Source organism: Erpetoichthys calabaricus, chromosome 7 (assembly GCF_900747795.2).
Source record: "Erpetoichthys calabaricus chromosome 7, fErpCal1.3, whole genome shotgun sequence".
Taxonomy (NCBI): Eukaryota; Metazoa; Chordata; class Cladistia; order Polypteriformes; family Polypteridae; genus Erpetoichthys; species Erpetoichthys calabaricus.
Window position 1 is genome coordinate 183,947,102 of NC_041400.2, and position 26,416 is coordinate 183,973,517.

The following is a 26,416-nucleotide window of genomic DNA, read 5'->3' on the forward strand; positions in this document are numbered from 1 at the left end:
CTAACATACTGCAGGAGACCTGTGATGATAGAACTTAAGACATGAACAATACCTGTGCTGCAGCATCAGGAACTTTCAAAAGCATTCTCATCAAGATAAACTACAAAAAAGCATTATAATAATTTGCCTATCAAAATATTAAAGAGTGAATCAATTACTCTACAGCAGATAGGATACACATGAGCTAATGTATATTCTGTATAAGAAATTTAATCATGTTATTGACAAGAGTTTCCCTAAGTTCAGGAGGAGTCTATAATTCCTCATAACCTCCTCACCACTGTACTAAGATTAAAGTATTTATTGCTAATAAGAAATAAGAAATATATTACATACACATTAAAGTTGCATATCAAAAACGGAGAAAAAAAACCTGAATTTCCCACACTAACACTTAGCAATTATTTAAATGTTACCCCACTGTTAGAATTATTTATTAGCACCTTTATTGAAATATTATAGGAATGAAAAGAAAAATAATCAAAAAGTACTGACAAAACAAATATGTTAAAGCAGTTATCATGGAATTATTTATCAGGGAAGTTATTTTGTGGAAACTCCAAAATGTTTATACAGATAGTCTTTACTTAGTTTATAAGAGCAGTGAGAGTATTTCCTAAACATTTTTGGGACCATAACCATGTTCATTTATAAAATGGCAATCATCAACTGCAACTAATTGATAAAGCTATCCATGTACACAGATAGCATATTAATCACTTCAGAAAATATGCAATATTCGCTTGCTGCTGTTGCTTTGTCACAAGGTCACTTCTCAGTGTACAAAAAAGTAGTTTGAAATGTTATACTAAGTGTAAGACCATGCAGAAATGAAGGTCTAGAACTAACTGCCTAGAGTGATATAAACAGTGTAACATTATCTATAAGTTATGTCTTCATTCTGCACCTAACCATGCATATATTTTATGAATGAAAACAGAAATGGCTTGAGTATAGACCAAGATTTAAGAGGGAAATCAAACACTTGAATTTATAAACAAATGTTGACAGAGGTTGATTATCATTTAACTATAATGCTTGTATATTATAATCTGTAAAAAGGTTCAAATGTGAAAGTTAGATTATACCTATAAGTAGAGAAAAACTGTTATTTAGTCCTAATATGAAATTAATGGAAATCGTCAAGATTTTCTTACTTCATAACTGACCAGACTAACAACCACCACCAGTAGCTCTACTTACTCATGAACCACTATTAAAAGTATTCAATGTAAAACAATGCATCTGCTAAATGGAAATTAAAACATCTATATCTCAAAAACGTTTTATATTCTCAGGAATCTTTCTATTCCATTATTTTAACTACCAACAGCATACTGGTATGTGCTATTACCTGTAGTGAAGGCTGGTCTTTTAGATGAAGACTTATGAAGTGCCTGTTTAAACTGGGCTACACCTCGCACCACATTTCGGATCTTTTTCCATATAAAATGACCACTTCGATTTCTGCTTGGCCACGGGCTTTCTAGAACAGCCTGCAGATAAAAGGATGCACAGAATGAAAAGGTTACAAACTATTCCAACATGAAGCTGCTTCAAGGAAATTTAGCAGGAGTGAAAACCTTGACAAATGCGTCAATCAGTATTTTATTTATAAAGCACAATTAAACACAACAAACATTGACCAAAGTGCTATGGATGACTGGATGAATTGACTTGGATCATGTGACACAAGTTACATGAAAATTTTTATGGACGTTTTTGATATTCTTTTCTTTAGTGCAATGTTAGTCACAACAGGGTCTCATTCTATCAGAAATCTTGTTGCCTCTGTTCTCCATGAAAACATGACAACAAATCTTTTTCCTTGGCCATCACATGGGGTAACAAAAAAAATATTAGTTTTGACTGCAGTATTCCTTTAAGTGGGTTCCATAATATTACATTAGAATAGAATAATTTGTTTTACCTCCGTATGCCCAGAAACAGATTCTGTTTAGAATGTGCAGTTTGTCATGGGCATGGCTTGGAGATTGTGTTGTAGTTTCTGTAGGAAAGGTATTTCATACACTAGGTTTCTTGCATATATAACATGAAGAGATTCTGGGAAGCAGCAGAGCAAATGCATGCACATCATTTATCCCAAGCCAGAAAATGTAATTAAATTTTGAAAAATTTTGGAAAGAACTAATTAACCACACAACAGAGTACAGCCTTTTTATAGCACCTTCAGTAGCCAGTTTTATCATGTGCATTCTGGTACAACATACGAAAAAGGCAATAGTTTAAAAAGAAAAAGAACATTTTAATGATGCACCTTAATTAACTACACAAGCTAAAGAAGAACAAAACTAATAAGGTATATTTATTATAAACGTTAATGTAATAATTGAACTATTTTTAATTATCACTGCAATTATAGTTGGAAACAAAAAATATAAAGTTCAAATCAAGGTTTTTCATATAAGACATAAACATTATTACCAGATAGCTACAGACAAAAAAACAAATTGCAATATTAAACTGGACTTTCATAATAATCATTCCAATACAAACAAATTATTATCAAAATAACAAACTTGGAAAGAAAACAGATTTTCAGTTGTCTGCAACTTACACGTATGTAAGACTTCTTAGTCAAGTTGAAAAATTAGGCACTCTTTCATATGCCACCTATGAGAAATCCTGAAATCTGTGTCTTGATTACATATTTTAACTACTTGACGTTAGAAAGGATGCTAGTGCTTTGTTACACAACTGTCTGAACTAGCTAATTTTGGAATAAAATTCTTTTTCACTCCCTGCTCCTGAAAAATTATCAGTGGATTATACAAGACATTTGTTTTTGAGTAAGACACTCCAATTTGCTAGCAGACCATTATGTAATAAATGACAATAATTTTGAAACTCATTTTTTTAATTAGCTACATGTATTCCAATACAATTGATAATTAAGGAGTTTGCATGTTCTCCCTGTGTCTGCATGGTTTTCCTCTGTGTTCTCAGATTTACTCCCAAACTTTAAAGACATGAAGTTTTGGTGGGTTGTTGATGCTAACTTGCGCCCTATGCTTGCTGGTATGGGGTCCAACTTTTCTGTGACCCAGCTCAGAATTAAGCAGGTTTGGAAGATGGATGGATGGATTGATGGTTAAAAAAAAAATACACTCACCTTGTTCCTTCTGATTGACAAAATGCATATTAAAAATTCTGCATTTTTCTAAAAACATTCCTCCAAGAGAATTTCTATTACCTTGTTGTAATATCCATAAGTGATAGCATTAGGTTGAACACCAGCTGCTTTCATTTCAAACAGAACTCTCACTGCCAGCACAGGAAATCCCCAGATTCCACATAACTGCATCACCACTCTGTAGCACACCTGACAAGATAAGTAAAACATTATGTGCCTAAAAATTTGCTTAATGTCATATTAGGGCTGTATTTAATAGCTTGAATCAAAAAGACAGATAAGCCAATGTTCAGAAAAAACAATTGGAATGTACAGTATGTTACAAACAAAGACATTTTATGTTTCTGTGGTTCTTAAGTCAGCTGTAGAACAACAATATAACAACTATCTTTGGGTTAATAAGAATATGAACAACGTCACTGACTAAAAATAATGAGGAGCAATGATGTATGTTGAATTGTGTCAGAAACTCGCTGCCCACCTGGAGGAATTTACTTATTTGAATATTGGTGTGGAGGGTGATCTTGTTTATTTTTAGTTAGTGGGTCATTTTTATGCAAAAGAATATTGTGGAGCTTGAATATTTTTTCTTATCCTTAAGAGCATATGCACCCTCTTGTGGTTTGTTCTCAACATGAATTATTAATAACTCAAACCACGCAAAAATTAAAACCCTTTTTCGTACAAAATGCTTCAGAGATGATTTCTTTTCCTCCATCAAAAACTAATAGGGGCTTTCCAACAATAAACAACATGAGATTAAAAGGTGTTTTATTTGAATTTTTTATTATGGAGTTGACATGTGGATGTATGTTAAGGCCAAACTCACTACCTCTTTGTTTGACTTAATGGGGAAAAATCAAAAGACATCAGGAAAAAAAAAAACAAAAAAAAACTGTGGACCTACATAAATCTGATTCATCTTTGGGAACAATTTCAAAATGCCTGAACGTTCCATGTTCATCTGTATAAGCAATAATACACAAGTATAAACACCATGGGACCAGACAGAATGCATCTCCTTCCTGAGCGTTATGATGGCTATCTCCTAGAGAAGAAGGTAATTTGGCATGAAAAGTGTAAATCAATCCCAGAACAGCAGCAAAGGACCTTGTGGAGATGCTGGAGGACACAGGTAGACAACTACAGTTAGGTCCATAAATATTTGAACAGAGACAACTTTTTTCTAATTTTGGTTCTGTACATTACCACAATGAATTTTAAATGAAACAACTCAAATACACTTGAAGTGCAGACTTTCAGCTTTAATTCAGTGGGGTGAACAAAACGATTGCATAAAAATGTGAGGCAACTAAAGCATTTTTGTAACACAATCCCTTCATTTCAGGGGATCAAAAGTAATTGGACAATTGAATCAAAGGCTATTTCATGGGCAGGTGTGGGCAAGTCCGTCGTTATGTCATTATCAATTAAGCAGATAAAAGGCCTGGAGTTGATTTGAGGTGTGCTGTGAACAGACAACATGCGGTGAAAGAAGCCATCCTTAAGCTGCGAAAACAGAAAAAACCCATCCGAGAAATTGCTACAATATTACGAGTGGCAAAATCTACAATTTGGTACATCCTGAGAAAGAAAGCAAGAATTGGTGAACTCAGCAACGCAAAAAGACCTGGATGTCCATGGAAGACAACAGTGGTGGATGATCGCAGAATCATTTCCATGGTGAAGAGAAACCCCTTCACAACAGCTAACCAAGTAAACAACACTCTCCAGGGTGTAGGCGTATCGATATCCAAGTCTACCATAAAGAGAAGGCTGCATGAAAGTAAATACAGAGGGTGCACTGCAAGGTACAAGCCACTCATAAGCCTCAAGAATTGAAAGGCTAGATTGGACTTTGCTAAAGAACATCTAAAAATGCCAGCACAGTTCTGGAAAAACATTCTTTGGACAGATGAAACCAAGATCAACCTCTACCAGAATGATGGCAAGAAAAAAGTATGGAGAAGGCGTGGAACAGCTCATCATCCAAAGCATACCACATCATCTGTAAAACACGGTGGAGGGAGGCAGTGTGATGGCTTGAGCGTGCATGGCTGCCAGTGGCAGTGTTTATTGATGATGTGACACAGGACAGAAGCGGCCGAATGAATTCTGAGGTGTTCAGAGACATACTGTCTGCTCAAATTGATTGGCTGAATGTTTTGGGTCATTGTCCATCTGTATCATGAAACGCCGCCCAAAGCAACCCAGGAGTTTATTAAAGCAAAGAAGTGGAAAATTCTTGAATGGCCAAGTCAGTCACCTGATCTTAACCCAATTGAGCATGCATTTCACTTGTTGAAGACTAAACTTCAGACAGAAAGGCCCACAAACAAACAGCAACTGAAAGCCGCTGCAGTAAAGGCCTGGCAGAGCATAAAAAAGGAGGAAACCCAGCATCTGGTGATGTCCATGAGTTCAAGACTTCAGGCTGTCATTGCCAGCAAAGGGTTTTCAACCAAGTATTAGAAATGAACATTTTATGTCCAGTTATTTAATTTGTCCAATTACTTTTGAGTAAAAAGTCCCTGAAATGAAGGGGTTGTGTTAAAAAATGTTTTAGTTGCCTCACATTTTTATGCAATTGTTTTGTTCACCCCACTGAATTAAAGCTGAAAGTCTGCACTTCAACTGCATTTGAGTTGTTTCTTTTAAAATTCATTATGGTATTGTACAGAACCAAAATTAGAAAAAAAAGTTGTCTTTGTCCAAATATTTATGGACCTAACTGTATCTATATCCACAGTAAAACAAGTTCTACATCGACATAACCCGAAAGGCAGCTCGGCAAGAAAGAAGCCACTACTCCAAAGCTGCTATCACAAAAGCCAGACTGCAGTATGCAATAGAGCATGGGGACAAATATCTTACTTTCTGGAGAAATGTCCTATGGTCTGAGGAATTCTTGAGCATAGGAAAGATGCTCTATAAATAAAATGTATTATTATTATTATCCAAGATTGAACTGTTTGCACATAATGACCATCATTATGTTTGGAGCAAAAAGGATGAGGCTTACAAGCCAAAGAACACCATTTCAACCCTCAAGCAGGGGGGTGGGAGCATCATATTGTGGGGGTGCTTTGCTGCAGGAGGAACTGGTGCACTTCACAAAATAGGTGGCAACAAGAGGAAGGAAAATTATGTAAATATACTGCAGCAACATCTTAAGAGCTCAGCAAGGAAGTTGAAGCTCAGTCACAAATGAGTCTTCCAAATAGACAATGACCCCAAGCATAACCCCAAAGGTATGGCAAAATGATTAAAGGACAACAAGGTCAAGTTATTGGAATGGCCATCACAAATCCCTGATCTCAATCCAACTGAAAATGTCTGGGCAGAACTGAAAAAGCATGTGCGAGCAAGGGGTTATAAAGCGAGTTTTAAATAATTCACCCTAAGTGTATGTAATCTTCTGACTTCAACTGTACAAAGAATTACAATAACCTAAATGAGAAGGCATAATTGATCACTTTCTCTAAATCAGGAAATGACAATGTTAGCTTCACCTCAGAGATCATTCTCAGCTGTTAATTGTAGACAAGATAAAATGCAGGGCAAAACTGAGGATACCACAAACAAATTTTCCCATACATCTGCATGTGTAGACAAAGACTGAGATGCAACTAAGGGGAAGTTAATTGTTGTCTTGTAATGTCAACTGAGTGAACTTCACTGGTCACAAACATCATAGTTTCATGCTTTTGTTTTTTGGCAAGGCAAAACTCAATTTGCTGAGAAATCAGTTTGGTGCAAAATGATGGCTCATCACTACTTCTCTAGCGCCTTCAACACAATCCAACCTCTGCTCCTTAGGGACAAGCTGACAGAGATGGGATTAGATTCATACCTAGTGGCATGGATCGTGGACTATCTTAAAGACAGACCTCAGTATGTGCGTCTTGGGAACTGCACGTCTGACATTGTGGTCAGCAACACAGGAGCGCCACAGGGGACTGTACTTTCTCCAGTCCTGTTCAGCCTATATACATCGGACTTCCAATACAACTCGGAGTCCTGCCATGTGCAAAAGTTCGCTGATGACACTGCTATCGTGGGCTGCATCAGGAATGGGCTGGAGGAGGAGTATAGGGACCTAATCAATGACTTTGTTAAATGGTCCGAATCAAACCACCTACACCTGAACACCAGCAAAACCAAAGAGCTGGTGGTGGATTTTAGGAGGCCCAGACCCCTCATAGACCCAGTGATCATCAAAGGTGACTGTGTGCAGATGGTGCAGACCTATAAATATCTGGGAGTGCAGCTGGATGATAAATTAGACTGGACTGCCAATACTGATGCGCTGTGCAAGAAAGGACAGAGTCGGTTATACTACCTTAGAAGGCTGGCGTCCTTCAACATCTGCAATAAGATGCTGCAGATGTTCTATCAAACAGTTGTGGCGAGCGCCCTCTTCTACGCAGTGGTGTGCTGGGGAGGCAGCGTTAAGAGGAAAGACGCCTCACGTCTGGACAAACTGGTGAGGAAGGCAAGCTCTATTGTTGGCATGGAGCTGAACAGTTTAACATCTGTGGCAGAGCGAAGGGCGCTCAGCAGGCTCCTATCAATTATGGAGAATCCACTGCATCCACTTAATAGTATCATCTCCAGACAGAAGAGCAGCTTCAGCGACAGACTGCTGTCACTGTCCTGCTCCACTGACAGATTGAGGAGATCGTTCCTCCCCCAAACTATGCGACTGTTTAATTCCATCCGGGGGGGTAAACGTTAACATTTAACATTATACATAGTTATTGTCTGTTTTTCACCTGCATTATTATCATTCTTTAATATTATTTATTGTATCAGTATGCTGCTGCTGAAGAATGTGAATTTCCCATTGGGATTAATAAAGTATCTATCTATCTATCTACTTACAAGCAATATACCTAATCACTGTACAAACAGATACAAAAATGTGTCAAAAATGTAAAAAAAAACACATTCTTCCTACAAGTGATGCTCACTCAGATAAAGAACTACTGTTTACTTAATGGGTTAAGGAGCTTAAAAAAATGATAGGGTTAAGAAGGTTTATTCTAATAGAACTCGGCTCTTAAGATTTGGTCTGTACCACGAGGATAGTTCATTCAGTGCCTCTTACTAATTAGAGACCTACTTCTGTAACATCAAATTAAGTTAAACTGAACAATTATGTCAGCTATCAAGAACAAAAAAATGTAGTCATTAGTTACATTACATACAAGCAGCCACCATTTGTGTGTTCTTGACATGGAAAGTTTCCTGTCTTATTACATTTAGGTTTAAATAGACTGTTTCAGTTTCTAATATACTTCTCAAAAACAGAGTATACATAAGCAATTTCAGCAAAATCAAAATGACCAAAAATGCTATCCCATCTATTTAAGAAAATTATTATACATAAAGTATACATTATGTTGATATTAAAGAAAAGTTTGCAGATACGTTACATACAATTTCATAACACAAAGTAACACTTGTGAATATCAATGTTGACTATATGTCTAATACCAGAATACTGTATAAATAATCAGTATGTGGTTCATTTTAAACTTTTATTTCATAAGCTATGTGACCTTAAACCCACTCCAAAAGTTTGAAAAGAACCTGCCTCATCAAGTGCTTCAACTTCAGTTTTTCTCATCTTTAAAAGGACATCATATGCTTGCTGCATGGCTCGAACTTTGGAATGAGACACCCGGACGTAGGCAGGCAGGCATATGAACCACAAACTGTAGCAGTGGCTAAATAAACACTTGGCCCAGAGAGGAGGGTTAGAATAAAATCTCTTTGCCATCTTGTGCGCTGACTTGATCTCCTGTAGTAAATATTTTAAAAGAACACATTACACACATTTACATGGTAGACTCAAAGCTAAAGATAATTTTTCATACTGAATAGCAGAGATGGCACCCTTGATTAAGCAGTTACGGTAGGCTAGCAGATGTTGCCTAGATTGTTTAATATACACCTTTTTTTTTTTTCTAGGAAAAACATATATACAAATTTAAAATTGTATTACTTGCACCACATAAGAAAAACACTTCCGAATGCAGAAAATAGAGTATTAAAATACCACATGACAAAAATAAAATACACTTTGTGCAAAATTCTGCAAACATTTAAAGACAAGTCTAACATGCTTCAAGAGACATATGGTGAAGAAATCATTCTGGGAATACAAATGTAGCCTATTTATGACTATGTGCTTTTAAACAATGTCTATTTCCAGGATCCCCAATAATTGGATTTTTGAGGCATTAGTAAATATGGTATTCCCAAATACATTCAGGCCTTCAAATCTAGTACTCATTATCTTAACACGTTCAAAACTCCCTAAATCTTTTAAATCTTTATTCTATTCCTGAATTTCATACCCACAAAACCCATTAGTATATGCTCACATGTTAGAAAATAACACTATGTAAGCATGCTGTACTATGGTGTTCCCAAGTGAATAGTCAGTTACGTGGTGATAATATCCCATAAACTCTCCCAATTTATGACAAAATTATTTCCCCTACAATGTATTAAGAACAGCTGGATTTTTTTGGAGGATGCCACATTTCTTGTCGCTTGAAGCGACCTGCAATGTGTAATTTAATTTTTAAAAATGCAGTATATTGTATAGAGTGTCTTAATAAGAACTCCAATACAACAAGGTACTCAGATGTTATGGCTTGCTGGATGGGCAGAAAAGGACTTAAACATTTGAGTATGACTGTCAGATCTGTTAAGGCCTGTACATTTTATTGACTCTTAGTGCAATCTTTGCAAACAGCCTGAGGAATGGAATAAATTAGTTTGAGTAAAGCATACTATTAATTTTCCAAGTTTAAATTAACAATGAGTCAGATGTCCTTAGGGGACAAGGAGAAGAATGTCATGAATATAGCACATGGTCTGAAAGTGATCCCAGGCTTAAGAAAAATAGCTGAAATATAATGCAATATATACGAAGCTCCCTGTGACAAGAAAGTCATGGCATCTTCTAACTACTCTCAGTACATTTTCAAACAAAAAAAATCTAATATGGGGAAACTATTCAAATGGAAGAAAGCCTTATTTGGGAAAGTCTGAAATGACCTGAGAAGGTCTGAGAATGTTATGTTAATACTGAAGACTAGCTATGCTTTCCAATAGTAACTGTATTGGTTTAGTTTGGTATACTCTAACCTGCTTGTTGGTATAAAACATCTAAGCTTCTTCAATCGTGCACTGTATTTTTTATTAAATGGTTATGCCATCATCTAAAAAGTTTGCCACAGGGACTGTTCATTTCAAAAACAGTAAGCCTAAAACAGAACAAAGTATTATCTCTTGTGTAATGTTAAGCTAATAACAAATTTAGCATTAAAAAAGCCAGACTATATTAGTCTGGGAAACATTATCCTGGCTAAGGAATGAATCGATAAAATTGCAAAGTTTTGAGCATTACCTGTTTGGTTCGTTTTGCCAGCAGTGCAGGGCTGTTAGAAACACTGCCACCTGCAACACGCTTACTAACTGAAGGTGTCAGATCTTTTGGTCTGTCAAACAGTTCCAGTTTCAATTGTGGGAAGTTTTTATACCTAATTGGCAAACATATATGAAAATAAGACATATACATTGAAAAGCATAATACTGAGTTATTAGGGGAAACCAGTGTCAAACCTTGAACAGTTTTAAAAGGTAGAAAGAGATAACACAAGAATATGTGCACATATATAAAAATGTAGTAATTGGAAACTATTTTATTATATACTTCTGATTTATATGTAGATTAGAATAAAATCATCATCTAAATAAAAAGAAAATGTTATACAATGCTGAAGGTATGATAGTGAGTTTATACCATACTGTATATTTATATCACAATCAAACTGCTTCAGGGTAGGTAACTAGTATCTTCAGGGCCTGCAATGAATACGTCAGGGGACTTCACTTCCCACTAGAATTCCTCCTTCCAAGTTTAGGCAAAATTTTCCATTTGCTTGTCAAGTGATTTGCAAATATCATATGGCTATTAAAATATATTTTCAGCATCCTAAAAATGTTATCAGTAATACAAACAGCTTAAAAATATTTTCCAGTAGCAGCAGAAGCAATTCATATGAGAATTAGTCATACAGGTAGGATAACTTCTTAAATATCACTTCATTGCTACGCAGTCACTTTGTCAATTAAGGGCATTAGTTCAACTGCTACTAACTTATGACAGCATGCCTAAAAATAAAAAATAAATATTGCAGAGACCTCTGTAAACATAACACCTTAATACTTTGTTTTTGGATCTTTTATCATAATAATGGAATTAAAAAGTTTTTTTTCAATGTTTGTACAATTTATTTAGCATACAGCGCATTCTGAAAATATGGGGACCATGGTTTCTAAAAATTATGCATATTTTTAAACAAACAAATGCAAATTGTGAAATATACTAATTGTAATGTGTCTTGAAAATTTTGAAGACTACTGAAGTCTGATGTTTCTACCTGTACTGCGCTGGTGGGTCTGATCCATCAGGAACAGGTGGCTCTGGTGGCATTACAAATACCGTATGCTCACTCTTCTGTGATTCATCCAGTTCAATCAACTTGGTATCATCAGATGACTCAACATCAATCTGCACAAAATGTACCAGATTATTGAGCATGTACAGAATTGTTAGACTGCTTGTATTGTCAAAATGATTATTCAAAAAATGTTTGCACTGTTTATAGGGTGTTGGAAACAGAATTATTTTTTTTCATTTTATTAGTAACAAGTGTGAAATTACTTGTTTAACTAGAAAGGCTCACACGTCCATGCAAAGCTCACAGAACAAAGGTGTACAGTGATGACTGAGCACATGAACCATAACCGTACAGTATACAAAATACAAATCATCAGTGAAAACAACAATATTAACAGTGAAAATAAAGTAAAAACATTGAGAATACATGTTACCCTACTTTCAAATACACTAAGCAAATAAGTACACAGTTATAGCCAAAGACACAGACAACAAACACTGTATAAGGTTAAAATCAAGAATTTACATGTGATACTAATATTTCTAGTATCAACAAAACAAATCAGTCTCCAAAATGTCCATGCAATTATACAAGTTATTAAAACTTTTCAATTCTGGTATGTGATACAGATAAGGAAACACGTTACCTTAGCTCCTGTTCCTTTATCAGAAGGAAAAAGCTGAAAGACAAATACAAAACTTAAAACTGAACAAAACAGGACTTTTAGACTCAATACCAGTATAACCTGTCTGGATTTCAAAATTACAGTACCTAAGGACAGAGTAAATGACCATTCAGCTCAAACTTTTTCTCTGTGACTGCAGTATGATATAGGAACATTCACTTAGCAAGTCTACATTTTCAATACTTTAAAACCATTCCAAATCACTTTGCACTTGCTGGACTTATCCATCAAGGACAGACACAGCTCTACAGATAATAAATACATTCTATGTATACTGTATGTATATATAAGCTCCCACTGCTTTGTGAAGCAAATTCATTTACAAAAACCCATCGTAAGGTGAATTTTCGTAATATGAATGCAAAACTACCATTAATTTGAGTGTAAAGAAAAAAAAATCCCGATTTCTGTGACGCCCAAGGTTGCTGCAGCTGGCATTTCCTCCTTGAACCTGGGTCACCAATTGTCATAGATCGAAATTAATTAGTAGAATGAGGAGTTAATCAACAGCAAGTTAGGTACAAATGTGCAAAGTACATGTCAAGACATTCAATGTTCAAAGTGCAGTGTACACTTATCAATAAATGATCCACTAAAACTGTGTTCAAGTGAAAGGGGATAAAAACCAAATAAACATTAAATTTTAAAACGCAGTGGACAGATAAAACCTTGTTTTATTCTTTCCCAGCACTTTCTGTCCTCATCAGAACCTGATGCATTCCTTGGCCAACGACGCAGACTGTGGGTGCCTACAGCTCCCAGGGCACATTGCCCTTCAGTGTATGTCGCTTCTATATGCTCCTCCTATGGCACAGCTCACTGCATCCTGACCCAACAAATGGATCTGAGTTGCACTACCACAACAGCCAGTCTTTAGGACATCCTGCCCAGGCTTCAAACTTCCTTATCCAGTGGATTCCAGTAGCTTCAGTTGACAAGACTCCGTCTGGCTCCTTAAAAATCAATGATCAGCCAATATTTCTCATACCAGTAGCCGTATCTATTCCCATCTCAAACCTACTCAGACCTTTTTTATATATTTGTGTGGGAGCACCGTCCTAATTTCAGCATGCAGAGTGCTGTTGCGGAACAGCTGAGCTAATCAAGTAATCAGCACACCTCCACACCGAAAACACTGCAGCTTTGCAGCTTCACGGCAGCACCTGAACCCAAAGAGCCTTAACTACATAGCTTTTTATTTAAAAAAAAAACACTGCCACAGACAAATTAATGCAGGTAACCAGCATCTTCTCAAACACTACCACAATACCTGAATATTGAGCAGAATTAACTGAACAACAATAATGATCAAAACAAACCCTAATAAGTGTTTCATTAATTAAATGCTATATAAAATTGAGCTTTCCCTATGCTTTACCACTTTAACTTTTACATTTAAAGGAATGGTCTTTCAGACTCGTTAAGGTTTTAAAACTCTTTCATAGTTTTTTTTGAGACACAATGCTCAAGTTAATGCGAAAAGATACCTGGGCAGAATTTTTGACAAGCTGACTGAACCATAGTAGCATCAGTTGTAAGAATGATTAAAACTGCTATTGCATGCCCAAAACACCCAGATCAACCTATTCTGCAGGCTTTGAGGAGGTGTACTTGAAATAACTGCAAAGAAGATTGTGTTTTAGCGTAAATGGTGCACATTTGAAAAATATCCTAGACTTGGTCTTTGTAACAGTGAAAACTCAACTGTGGATTTTAAATCAACAAATGGTTTTAAATGACTTTTCGTAATTGGGAGAAGCCTGTATCTCTTTCTCAAACACACATACAGTAAACACATACGATTAATTACGTACTAAAAATTAATTGTAAAGCTCACTTTTTCAATACAGTCATCAAAAAACGCCAAGCCAGTGTCCTTGTCACTGACAAAAGTACATTCTTCGATGAAGCGAATAAAAATCTGTGTTTTTGTCAGCTGTGAATAGAACTTCTGATGTGCACGATCTCTGCTTTTCAAAAAACCTAAAAAGTAAACATAAAAGGAAAATTAGTTAGTAAAATGGTTTTAGCAAAGAACATATTTACAAAATAAGAGCAACGTGATATAAAGATAAATTATTACAGTAATTGCTTGTGAGAAAAGCTTGTAAAAATTGCAAAACATCCAGAAAGAATTATGAGCTTTAACTCTCTGTGTTGTAGATTCAAACCTCCTGTATGGCACATCAGAAACTATGACGAACCATTTAACCTACCTTTCTGAAAATGCATTGTCACCATCTCGATGTCCTCTGCTGTGCTATGCATGGAAAAGCGTATAGTGCACAAGTCTTCCATTGCAATTAGCTGGGGCCAATGCAGTGTGTCCATAGTCGTAATATTAATACAACAACTGTGTACTGAAAAATGCAATTATGTTTCTTTTTCAGAGTGCATGTGAATAATAAATATGGCTAACACAGATACGTGACTGTATACCACTTACTGAGTTGTAGAATTCCAAATGCATGTTTTAGTTTCTCTCTATTTTATAAAATGAGTTTTGAAAGAATCAGTATCAAAATACTTCAAATGGAAAAAATGTACATGGGATAAGATGCAGAGTTACAGATAAGCAATAAATCATTATCGTATATTTATAATTTATTATTGATTTTGAATATTTATAAAGCCACATATTGTTATTGTCTTGTCACATATTGAACTGCATGTATGTATAATGTGTATGTGACAAATAAAATTGGATTTGATATGAAATTGTCAGAATAGAAAAACAATATAAGGGTTTATATGTTTTAATCCACATAAATGTATTACTCCTTCACAGAAGTTCTGTCTTCTTTTCTTTCTTTCTGTCTTTTTCTGTTCCCCCACCCATCCAGGCTCTTCTTATAATGCCTCTTTAATTAGGCAAAGGTGTGATGAGCTGCTTCTTCCACGGCACCATTGAGACACCTGACTGATCAACCGTGGAACAAAATGCACTCACACTCACCTGTGCCCAATTGCAGCCTACACCATTTGGGGGATGATTATTTATTTAAAATTCACCCAGCGCCACAAACCACTTATCATAGATGTAATCTAGGTCTGCCCTGATATTTCCTTCTGGTTGGACATCCCTGAAACACCTCCACAGGTAGGTATTAGATAAGTGGATAGGACTGGCGAGCTTTGTTGGGCTGAATGGCCTGTTCTCGTCTAGAGTGTTCTAATGTATCCTAATCAGACGCCCAAATCACCTCAGCTGGCTCCTTCGGATTCTGAAGAGCAGTAGCTCCACTCTGATCGCTTCCTTAACGGCTGCGCTTCTCACCCTCTCTCTCTAAGGCTAAGCTCAAGAGCCCTGCAAAGGAAGCCCATTTCAGTCACTTGTATCTGCAGTCTAGTTCTTTCGGTCACTACCCCAAAGATCAAGGCCATAGGTGAGTGCAGGAATGTTGATCAACAAGTAAATCAAGAGGTGTTCCTTTTGGCTCAGCATTCCCTTCACCACAACTGACCAGAAGCAATATCCGTTTAAATGCAGATGCCATCCTGTTGCGCCTGTCTCTCTCTTGTTCCCTCTCTCTGGCTCATAAATAAGACCCGTACATACTTCAACTCCAACATTTGAGGCAGCACCTCCTCCCAAAACTGGAGATGGCACAAACCACGTTTTCAGCTGAATACCATAACCTCAGACTTGGAGGTGCTGAGCCTTTATCTGACTGCTTTCACACTCAAGCCACAGAAAGCCCCACTGTGCAGCTGAGCTGAGGTCATCACCTGATGAAGTCAACAGGACCACATCTATAAAATACAGACATGCAATTCTGAAGTCACCGACCTGGATCCTTCCACTCCTAGAAATTCTGTTAAAAAATGATAAAACAGGATCAATGACAAAGGGAACCCTTGGCAAAGTGCCATACCCACCAGGAACAAGACAGACTTCCTGCTGGCAAAACCAAGCTCTTGCTCCAGTTCTACAGGAATCAAATATAGCTCATAACAGCAGGCACTGTTCCCCATATCCCTGAAAAACATCCCAAGGCACATGGATGTGTGCCTTACCCAGTCCAACAAAATACATTTAGGCCGGTTGGTCATACTCCCATGAATTCTTAAGAATTCTGGTGAAAGTAAAGAGCTGGTCTAGTGTTCCACAACCTGGGCTAAATCCACATTATTCCTGCTAAAGTTTGACCAAAAGGCAGACCCTGCTTTCTAGCAAAGCATGCTAAAGTTGGAGCACATTCTCCATTTCCTTTTTTTAAAAATTTGTTGTGCTCCACAGTACTCCCCTAGTTTGCCAACACCCAGGCATTGTCCCCAACCTCCACAATGTTAAAGAGGCGTGTCAGCCAAGACAGCACAACATCATCATCATTTCAGGAACACTGGGCAAATATCATCTAAGCCTCTGAGTTGTTTGAACTAACTCAGCATAATCCAGGGATGTGCGAGTGCCCCTTTGAGTTCCCAGACACTGACTACACTAAGGAAGGTGAGCAATGGGATTCAGGACATCCTGAAAGTGTTCCTTGTATAGTCTGGCTATATCTACAGGATAGGTCATCAGCACTCCATCTTTGCTACTCACAGCTTGGGAGTAGCACTGCAACCCCAACCTCCACCAAACTAATATAATTAGCAAGAAAGATGTCAGTTAATTACTCAAATTACACCCTTATTAATAAATGAAATCAAACAAGCACCAGCTCACTAGGCCAGATTAAGGGAATGTGCAAATTACACAATAATTTAATATTCCAAAGAAAGGTGAGAGTGCTAAATAATTCTAACACTGATACTCCTTAATTACTAATGTAACACATTGTTAAAAATATTCAGTGGTTTGTATCTATATTGAAAGGCACACTATTTTTGATGGTGAATTGCAAATTTCTAGTTACAAGATAAACAAAGTTCATATTAAAATGGCAAATTAGGTCAGCAAGAGTAAAACCTCAAAAACTGGCAAATTAGGGGTAAATTGCAATTGTATTTATCTTTCTTTCAAAGACAGTATAATAAATAACTGCTAGGCTTTATATACATTTCCAAAAAAGAAAAAAAACCTTTCCATTTCCTTTTCTTTTTATCTGCGAAAAAAACATGGCTGCAGCAATAAACAAACCACATACATGAATCCCTTTGTATTTGGTCTCTTCTATAGGAATGTTTTCATAAATAATATTGCTTGTTTTTTTTTTTTTTAGACATTTGCTTGGGTCTGATAATTTTAGAAAGCCTTCATGTTCTGTGTTATGCTTCCTGAAATGTTATTCTACAATATAAAAAGCAGATGTGCATAGCTAAATTGGCAAACAGTCATTCACAGAGGAAAGGCCCAAGCTATACAGAAAACAATGAATAAATAATGCTTGTACACACTTAGGAAAAAAAAAAAATCTTTCTAAATGTGGAAACAAACATTACCCAAAAATCTCTTTTTAATCCATCACACAGCTACAGACCACAAAAGGGTGAACAAAACTAATATTTTGACATGTTAGTTATCTAGCAACATTGTTGAAGGAGAAACATGCTTCTTCACTTGGCCAGTACCAATGTAACACACCTTAATTCAGTAAACCTATACAAACAATGCTTTTCACAGGTGTCGAACTCCGGTCCTCGAGGGCCGCAGTGGCTGCATGTTTTCATTCTAACCATCTTCTACATTAGTGAGCCGTTTTTACTGCTAATTAACTTCTTTTGCTTTAGTTTTAATTAACTTGACTCACGCCCCTTAGCTGTCTCTTTTTCCTTAATTAGTAGCTAAACAATAATGAGACAAACAAGCTATCATATGACCAGCTCACCTGTGCCCATCACACAATATCTGAAAATAAAGAAAGGTGAAGGTCTCAGTAAGGTTGGTCTCTCAGGTCACCAAAACATTTTGACGGTGTTCTTAGAAAAAACAGAAAAATCAACAAATTTGGAAATATCTGCTGTGGCAGAATGAGAGCAGCAACAAGCCAATGAATTAAATAATGAGCTTAATTAACAGCAAGAATCAGCTTCTCATTAAGAGACTGTTTGGAGTGAACTTGGTTGGAGTTTGAAATCCCAGTTTAGCTGGTCATCTGTTGGCTCGTTTCACATCTTATTTCTGTTTGGCTGCCATTTAATGAAGAAACAAATCAATTCAGAGGACTGAATCCTTAAAAACAGGGCTATTGAAATAAAGAGAAAAGGAATTATTTAGCAGTGAAAACTACTCACTGATTAGGTAAAGAGTTAGGATGAAAACCTGTAGCCACTGTGGCCCTCCAGGCCCGGAGTTCGACACCCCTACAAATGATTTTTTTTTTTTTTTAACATTTATTACTATTTTTGTACACTTTTTTTTAACAGAATGCAAAGTAGGTAAAGCATTTACAAACCAGTAACTTATTACCTAATTCAGAATAATATGAATTACCAAAACTCTTCTTAGAAGACTATGACAAAAACTCCTAAAGGATTAGTAGTCTAGCATGACTGGCACTTAAATATGTTTAGCTGGACATGTAAGTTAATGTCATGTGATTTCACCCTCTGAAGGTAAAAGACTAAACTTAAACTGAATTGGAGTGAAGTTACTTTTGAATGTGGTTTAACCTGTGAAAGTGACAAGAATCACCATCTTGACGTTCCACATACTTCCTTTTGTGTGCTGAATTGTCACAATAAATACTGTATTTTTTACTTTGACAATTATATTTTAGTAAAGAACGTTAAATCCTTTCAAGTAATAGCATTCAAACGTTCAAAACATGTTATGCCAGAGAAAATTGTGCATGTGATGACTGACAAAGCTGGCATTTATGTCTGTATTTAATTTTGCCAAATAATAATCCCTGGCTGCAGAGTCTATAATCAAGAAGCGTTCTTACCTAAAAGGCAGATAATAAGTGACAGATATTCAAGCTTAATGGACTACGCATTACCGTTACTATAACTTCTACCAATGACACTGGTTAATAACCTTAAATACCTGTTTGAGATATGTCAGTGTAAGCTTTTACTTATGTTTAGTACAATGGTTTTGCCCATTAGTCATGAAATGGGTTGCAATGGCTGAGCAGCTTTGTGCAAGCCTAAGATTACATCATGCAATGCCAAGCAACTGTCAGAGAGGTGTAAAGTATGTCACCAAAGGACTCTGGAGCAGTGGAAATGTGTTCTGTGAAATTAATTACACTTTACTATCTTACAGTCTGTCTGATGGACGAATCTGGGTTTGGCAAATGCCAGGAGAACACTACCTTCTGGACTGCATAGTGCCTATTGTAAAGTTTAGTGGAGGAGGGCTAATCGTCCAGGACTTTTTCACAGTTTGGGCTAGGCCCCTTGGTTCTAGTGAAGTGTATTGTTAATGCTACAGCATACAAAGACATTTTAGGCAATTGTGCACTTCCAACTTTGGGACAACAATTTAGGGAAAACCCTATTCCAGCATGATTTTGGCCCTGTGCCCCTCATAAGAGCCATAATCCTTAACCCTACTGAACATCTTTGGGATGAATTGGAAAGTCAACTGCAAGCCAGTTCTTCTAGACCAACAACAGCACTGCACTTCATAAATGGCTGGATGAGCATAAATTGACACAGACTTTTTGGGGTTGGGGTACTTTGGAAAGGCAAATCCATATTAATGCCTATGGTTTTGGAATGGGATGTCCAGAAAACTTATATAGGGGTTATTGTCAGGTGTCCACAAACGTTTGTCTATACATTGTACATAACTATATTAGCAAATAACATACATCATAATACAATCAGCAGTAGTCATTCCATATGATTAAATTATGCAAGTTATGGCCCAAGCAAACCTCCTCCAAAAGTGTTTTGTCCATCAGAACTGAATTTCTACTATGCCGTTCTTTCAAACCAAACTTTAAAGCAAAATAATGTAGTTAAAGTTCACCTTTTTTGAAAAATTGCTACAACACAGCCACTCGGGGTGCATGGAATATATCAAGCACACCCTGTCATGCAACATGGTAATTCAATAATAATTTTCAATGCCAAATTTAAACAGTCATCAGTATAGATTTTTTTAACCAGTTAGGCATCAAGCTTTGCTGAAAATTCATTACAATTTGCACTTTAAAGAAAAAGGAGACCTAAAAAAAACAAAAAAAACACAGTGCCTTAAAATCATTCCACAGGTTTGTAGTTGTTGTAAATTTTAAGCTAGATGATTATGGATACCAGACAACACTGGCAACGAAATAAACTGATTTCCAGATTCAGTCCTATCTTGAAAGGTCACCTCTCTAATTGTTGTATGAAAATATGGTCTGAGGCACAACAAATACCTAACTCATAGGACAAAGAGAATCTGAACAAAAGGCTTGGATAACACAACTATGCATCTCTTTACAGTGCACTAAAACCAATGGAGCAGATGAAAAGTTAATTACTGGTTAGGGTGAAGGATTAAGCAAAGAGCTTAATGTCTGAAATGCCCATGTACTAAATTTCTTTCTCTGTATATGCCTGTCACATATCTCTATGAAAGCCTCATGAAACTATGTATTCTTTGATCTGATCAGTTCCATTAAGTAGTTAATGCTGACAAAATAGTACTAGAACCACAGAATCTAGGTAGCTAGTAGACAATCTCTTTACTCTTGCACCAGTGAAATGTTGGATATGTCAATTACAATCAATGAAGTGATGAAAAAAAGTAACTAAGCCCTCTTTAATTTCTATGGTTTGTGGTGGATGGCCAGGGCCCTAGCCCAGCCGGGACGCCCCTGTGATGGAAGGATCGGGGAAGAGGGCATATTCAGGGCAATACGTCCCCTGAAACATGAGAGGGCAACCCCCCTGGCTCACAGCAGGGCCACTGGTTTGGAGCTTAGAAGCTCAACCCTGCTGGGGCCCATGGCCACTGGCCAGGGGGTGCCTGGACAGTTTCTGAGCCCTGGGTGTGGCTGAAGTGCTGCCGGAAGAAGATCTGGGAGCACCTCCGGGTGCCCTATAAAAGGGACCGCATCACCCTATTTGAGGAGCCAGCGTCGGAAGGAGGTGGACAAAGCTTGAGGAGTGGAGGCGGGAGAGAAAGAAAGAAGGAAGAAAGGACTATGTTTGCTTTTGGTGCTTTGTGTACTGTGCTCTATAGAGGGGAGAGAACAATAAGTGCTGCCCCATTTGATAAAAACATGTGTCATGGACAGAACTTATGTCTCATGTATGTCTGTGTAGGGGAGGGTGGCTGGTACTCCCCCTGGAGGTCCACAGGTTTTACAGATTAGGATATACTGTAACTAAAAATCATACAATGTTTACAAAGCCCTACCATTAAATAAACCTAACTTGAGCTGACCAACAACACATAACCTATTTTCACCTGACCATTGCTCATTCCACAAAAATAAGCTCAACTTTGGCCTTCTTAAAAAAACATTGTAGAAGATTATATCTAACCACGAAGACCAACCACAGGTGGAATTAGAATAACTGGCAATATCTCTCTGTAATGTAGCCCAAATAGTTAAAATATCATTATTATATACATATATATTATATATACAGTGCATCCAGAAAGTATTCACAGCGCATCACTTTTTCCACATTTTGTTATGTTACAGCCTTATTCCAAAATGGATTAACTTTTTTCCTCAGAATTCTACACACAACACCCCATAATGACAACGTGAAAAAAGTTTACTTGAGGTTTTTGCAAATGTATTAAAAATAAAAAAACTGAGAAATATCATGTACATAAGTATTCACAGCCTTTGCTCAATACTTTGTCGATGCACCTTTGGCAGCAATTAAAGCCTCAAGCCTTTTTCAATATGATGCCGCAAGCGTGGCACACCTATCCTTGGCCAGTTTCACCTATTCCTCTTTGCAGCACCTCTCAAGCTCCATCAGGTTGGATGGGAAGCATCGGTGCACAGCCATTTTAAGATCTCTCCAGAGATGTTCAATCAGATTCAAGTCTGGGCCACTCAAGGACATTCACAGAGTTGTCCTGAAGCCACTCCTTTAATATCTTGGCTGTGTGCTTATGGTCGTTGTCCTGATGAAAGATGAACCATCGCCCCAGTCTGAGGTCAAGAGCGCTCTGGAGCAGGTTTTCATCCAGGATGTCTCTGTACATTGCTGCAGTCATCTTTCCCTTTATCCCGACTAGTCTCCCAGTTTCTGCCGCTGAAAAGCATCCCCACAGCATGATGCTGCCACTGTAGGGATGGTACTGGCCTGGTGATGAGCGGTGCCTGGTTTCCTCCAAACATGACGCCTGGCATTCAGACCAAAGAGTTCAATCTTTGTCTCATCAGACCAGAGAATTTTCTTTCTCATGGTCTGAGAGTCCTTCAAGTGCCTTTTGGCAAACTCCAGGCGGGCTGCCATGTGCCTTTTACTAAGGAGTGGCTTCCATCTGGCCACTCTACCATACAGGCCTGATTGGTGGATTGCTGTAGAGATGGTTGTCCTTCTGGAAGGTTCTCCTCTCTCCACAGAGGACCTCTGGAGCTCTGATAGAGTGACCATCGGGTTCTTGGTCACCTCCCTGACTAAGACCCTTCTCCCCTGATCGCTCAGGTTAGATGGCCGGCCAGCTCTAGGAAGAGTTCTGGTGGTTTCGAACTTCTTCCACTTACGGATGATGGAGGCCACTGTGCTCATTGGGACCTTCAAAGCAGCAGAAATTTTTCTGTAACCTTCCCCAGATTGGTGCCTCGAGACAATCCTGTCTCAGAGGTCTACAAACAATTCCTTTGACTTCATGCTTGGTTTGTGATCAGGGGAAACAGGATGTACCTGAGCTCAATTTTGAGCTTCATGGCAAAGGCTGTGAATACTTATGTACATGTGCTTTCTCAATTTTTTTATTTTTAATAAATTTGCAAAAATCTCAAGTAAACTTTTTTCACGTTATCATTGTGGGGTGTTGTTTGTAGAATTCTGAGGAAAAAAATGAATTTAATCCATTTTGGAATAAGGCTGTAACATAACAAAATGTGGAAAAAGTGATGCACTGTGAATACTTTCCGGATGCACTGTATATATTTTACAAAGTGCCATGCAATTCATGCCTAGCAGCTCTCAAAGTTTGTGCCATGGTCAAAATGTAGTGAACTGTTACATCCAATGCAAACGCCTATGCCATTAAATTAAGATACAACAAAGATCTACTACTGCCAACCAGATGACTGGACAGACCACGTGATACATATTTATCTATCCCAAGGGGAATTTCAGCAATTAAAAAAGAAAGAAAAAGCAAAACAGTAACAGGAAAGATTCAAGCGTTACTAAAGCTCTAGGCATCCTTTCTCAGATGCATCCCTGTTTGCAGTATTACTAAATCTATGAACATTCAAATTGATTTCACTGTATACAGCACATTTATGGGACTCTGAGTTGTTAAATATTTAAAAATAATGAAATACAAGTTTAACATATTACTCAGCACTTCATAGAAAAAATGCTGTACCAAACTAAAAGCCATATTTCTGGAAAATTAAAAATAACAAATGAAAATATTTTCTGCAGGAACTTAAGAGATAGTGCCAGACTGTTAGTACCTTGAAGATCATACAGGGAATTGGCTGCTGTTGCCTTTTCAGAAGGTGCTTGTGTGATTGGTCTGAGGTACGCTCTGTAACCTTTGAGTATGGATGCCATAAAGCGCAGAAAGGCCTCCTGGGTCTCCATTTCAAGACCGGTCATTTTCTTATGGTAGGTAAAGTCCGCCTCTATAGGAGCCATGTCTAGCACTAGTCCTTCTTCGTGTTTTGATCTGTGGACTGTAAAAAATAAAAAGATGTACACAGATTAATATAAGAACTATTGAGTGTAATATTTTTAGAAGCAGAACTAATTTATTATATTTACTTAGACTACTACAAACATTATCCAAACAAAACATTCTATCCAAGCATGTTTTCTGTTGGGAGGGGTGCGGGAGGTTATTTAGATTGCTATTTTGGTGCTGCAGGATGTACAAGGCTGACAGCAAACATTTTCTTCACATGTTCATAGGAAATGTAAGCTAATCTTTCACCAACAGATGAAGCATTATACTGCATCAAAGCAAAGACGATAGAATGGACCTTGCTCTAAGTTATCTTACACAAGGCCTTCTATTTGTGCTTTTTTATATTAAAAAAACTGTGGAATTCATTGTGTTTCCTTTTTCTAAAACCTCACATTTTAATTTATTTTGCATCTTTCATTCCGCCAAGGTTATTGCTAAGGATAAACAATAAGACTGGAAACACATATATGTGAAAACTGTATTAGGTCTTAAGTGTCACATATTTAACAACCAACATTTCAATACTGAAAATGGAACATAATTCACTACAATTTGCACTGTGTGTACAATTGTATGTGACAAACTGTGATTTAATTTTGAATACATAGCTGAAATGTGGACTAAAGAACACAGGAAATTATGCATTTTGCACTTTTTTTATAAAATACAATATGAAATATGTATTTTAATACTTTAGTAGCTGTATGATCTGAATAATTTTTCATCATTTATAAAACATCACTTTTTTACGTTAAATGTGTCATGTACTTTAAGATACAGATCCTGTGGGTTTGGAATAATCAAGAAAAAAAAAATTGAACTGTATAATATAAATCGTAAAAACCATGATTGAATATACAAATAGACAATTACTTAACCAGTGTGTGGCATCCCAGTCATATCTAGACTGGAAAAAAGTATATTCTCAAAACTGCATAACCCAGCTCAAGGCCGCAGTCTAAACACAGAAATTACAATTTTACAGAGAGAAAGAGAGAGAGAGAGAGTTAACCAAAGAGTTAAAATTTAAAGGGATGTTATCAACCATAAAGCAACACATGGTTAAAACCAAGTATGAATTTTCATGTTCACTTTAGAACAATAAACAACTTGCAAATATTAAAAGGGTATTTATATTACTCTTGTACAGAAACAGGAGAAAATGGTTCTATAACACAAGCGTGATCCTTAGATCATCCATTTGCTACCTGTTGATAGCTGATTATGCAGGCTTGCAAGACTGCTGATGAGATTTTTGCTGGGCTTCTTTGGGAGATGTTTCCAGTTGAGATGCCTTTTGTCATCTGATCTGCAGGCGAAACATAGGTTTGAATCATTACTAATTGTTTAAAAATTAATTTATATATAAAAAATGCTACGGGTTGCATCTGTCTGTCACATGATTACTTGCAAACCACTGGGGTTAGAACCTTGACCTTCATCTTAATCTAAAGCTTATGAAGTTATATGTGCTGATGAAGTAAATAATTAGGGCAGCGGCCACCTTCACAAAGTTATTGGTGTTTGCATCTTTCTTACGACAAATTGCTTGAGAAGGAGGCGTGGCAAAAAGGTGAAAAACTGCAGCACCATCTGCTCACCATGAAGTATATTGCTAACACTATTCATTGGAAGAAGAACAGCGGTGCCATCTGCTGTATGTGAACTGCAGGGATAAGAATGCATCTGCTACACATTATGACGGTGTAAAAAAAGAGGTCCAGTGGAGACAACTCCTGAGCATCAAGCTGGACACAGAAGACACTTTGGTTACAAGGAATGAGAAGAGGTAAGCCCGGAAACAGAGCCATTGAGCTGCTGGCTAATAACTATGGCTCATCGACATACTCCACACTACAGAATGCAAGAATGACAACGACAGAGAAATGTATGCCAACAAACAAGGAGATCACCAAATACAACTTCCTTTAATATGCAAACATTGCTTTAACATCCTTATATCTATCTATGTTTGGTTGTGGAGTACTACTTCCAACAGATGTATCTGTGATGTGCTCATTGTGGGGTAGTATTTTGTCATATTTGTCATGTTGTCTGTTTACAGCAAAATCTTCCACATGCAAGCACCACACCTCAAATCAACTCCAGGCCTTTTATCTGCTTAATTGATAATGACACAACGACAGACTTGCCCACACCTGCCCATGAAGTAGCCTTTGAGTCAATTGTCCAATTACTTTTGAGCCCCTAAAATGAAGGGATTGTGTTCAAAAAATGCTTTAGTTGCCTCACATTTTTATGCAATCGTTTGGTTCACCCCACTGAATTGAAGCTGAAAGTCTGCACCTTCAACTGCATCTGAGTTGTTTCATTTAAAATTCATTGTGGTAACGTACAGAACCAAAATTAGAAAA

General features: G+C 37.1%; 1 protein-coding gene across 1 annotated transcript in view; it reads right to left on the reverse strand.

Annotated features, from left to right (window-relative positions):
* LOC114654947 (DENN/MADD domain containing 4C) overlaps nt 1-26,416 on the reverse strand; it is a 227,759-nt gene that overhangs the window by 58,672 nt on the left and 142,671 nt on the right. Inside the window, 9 exon segments of the mRNA XM_028805821.2 lie at nt 1,355-1,496; nt 3,215-3,343; nt 8,754-8,960; nt 10,581-10,713; nt 11,617-11,747; nt 12,284-12,316; nt 14,160-14,305; nt 23,809-24,030; nt 25,250-25,350. Coding sequence (XP_028661654.2) covers nt 1,355-1,496; nt 3,215-3,343; nt 8,754-8,960; nt 10,581-10,713; nt 11,617-11,747; nt 12,284-12,316; nt 14,160-14,305; nt 23,809-24,030; nt 25,250-25,350 — 1,244 coding nt within the window.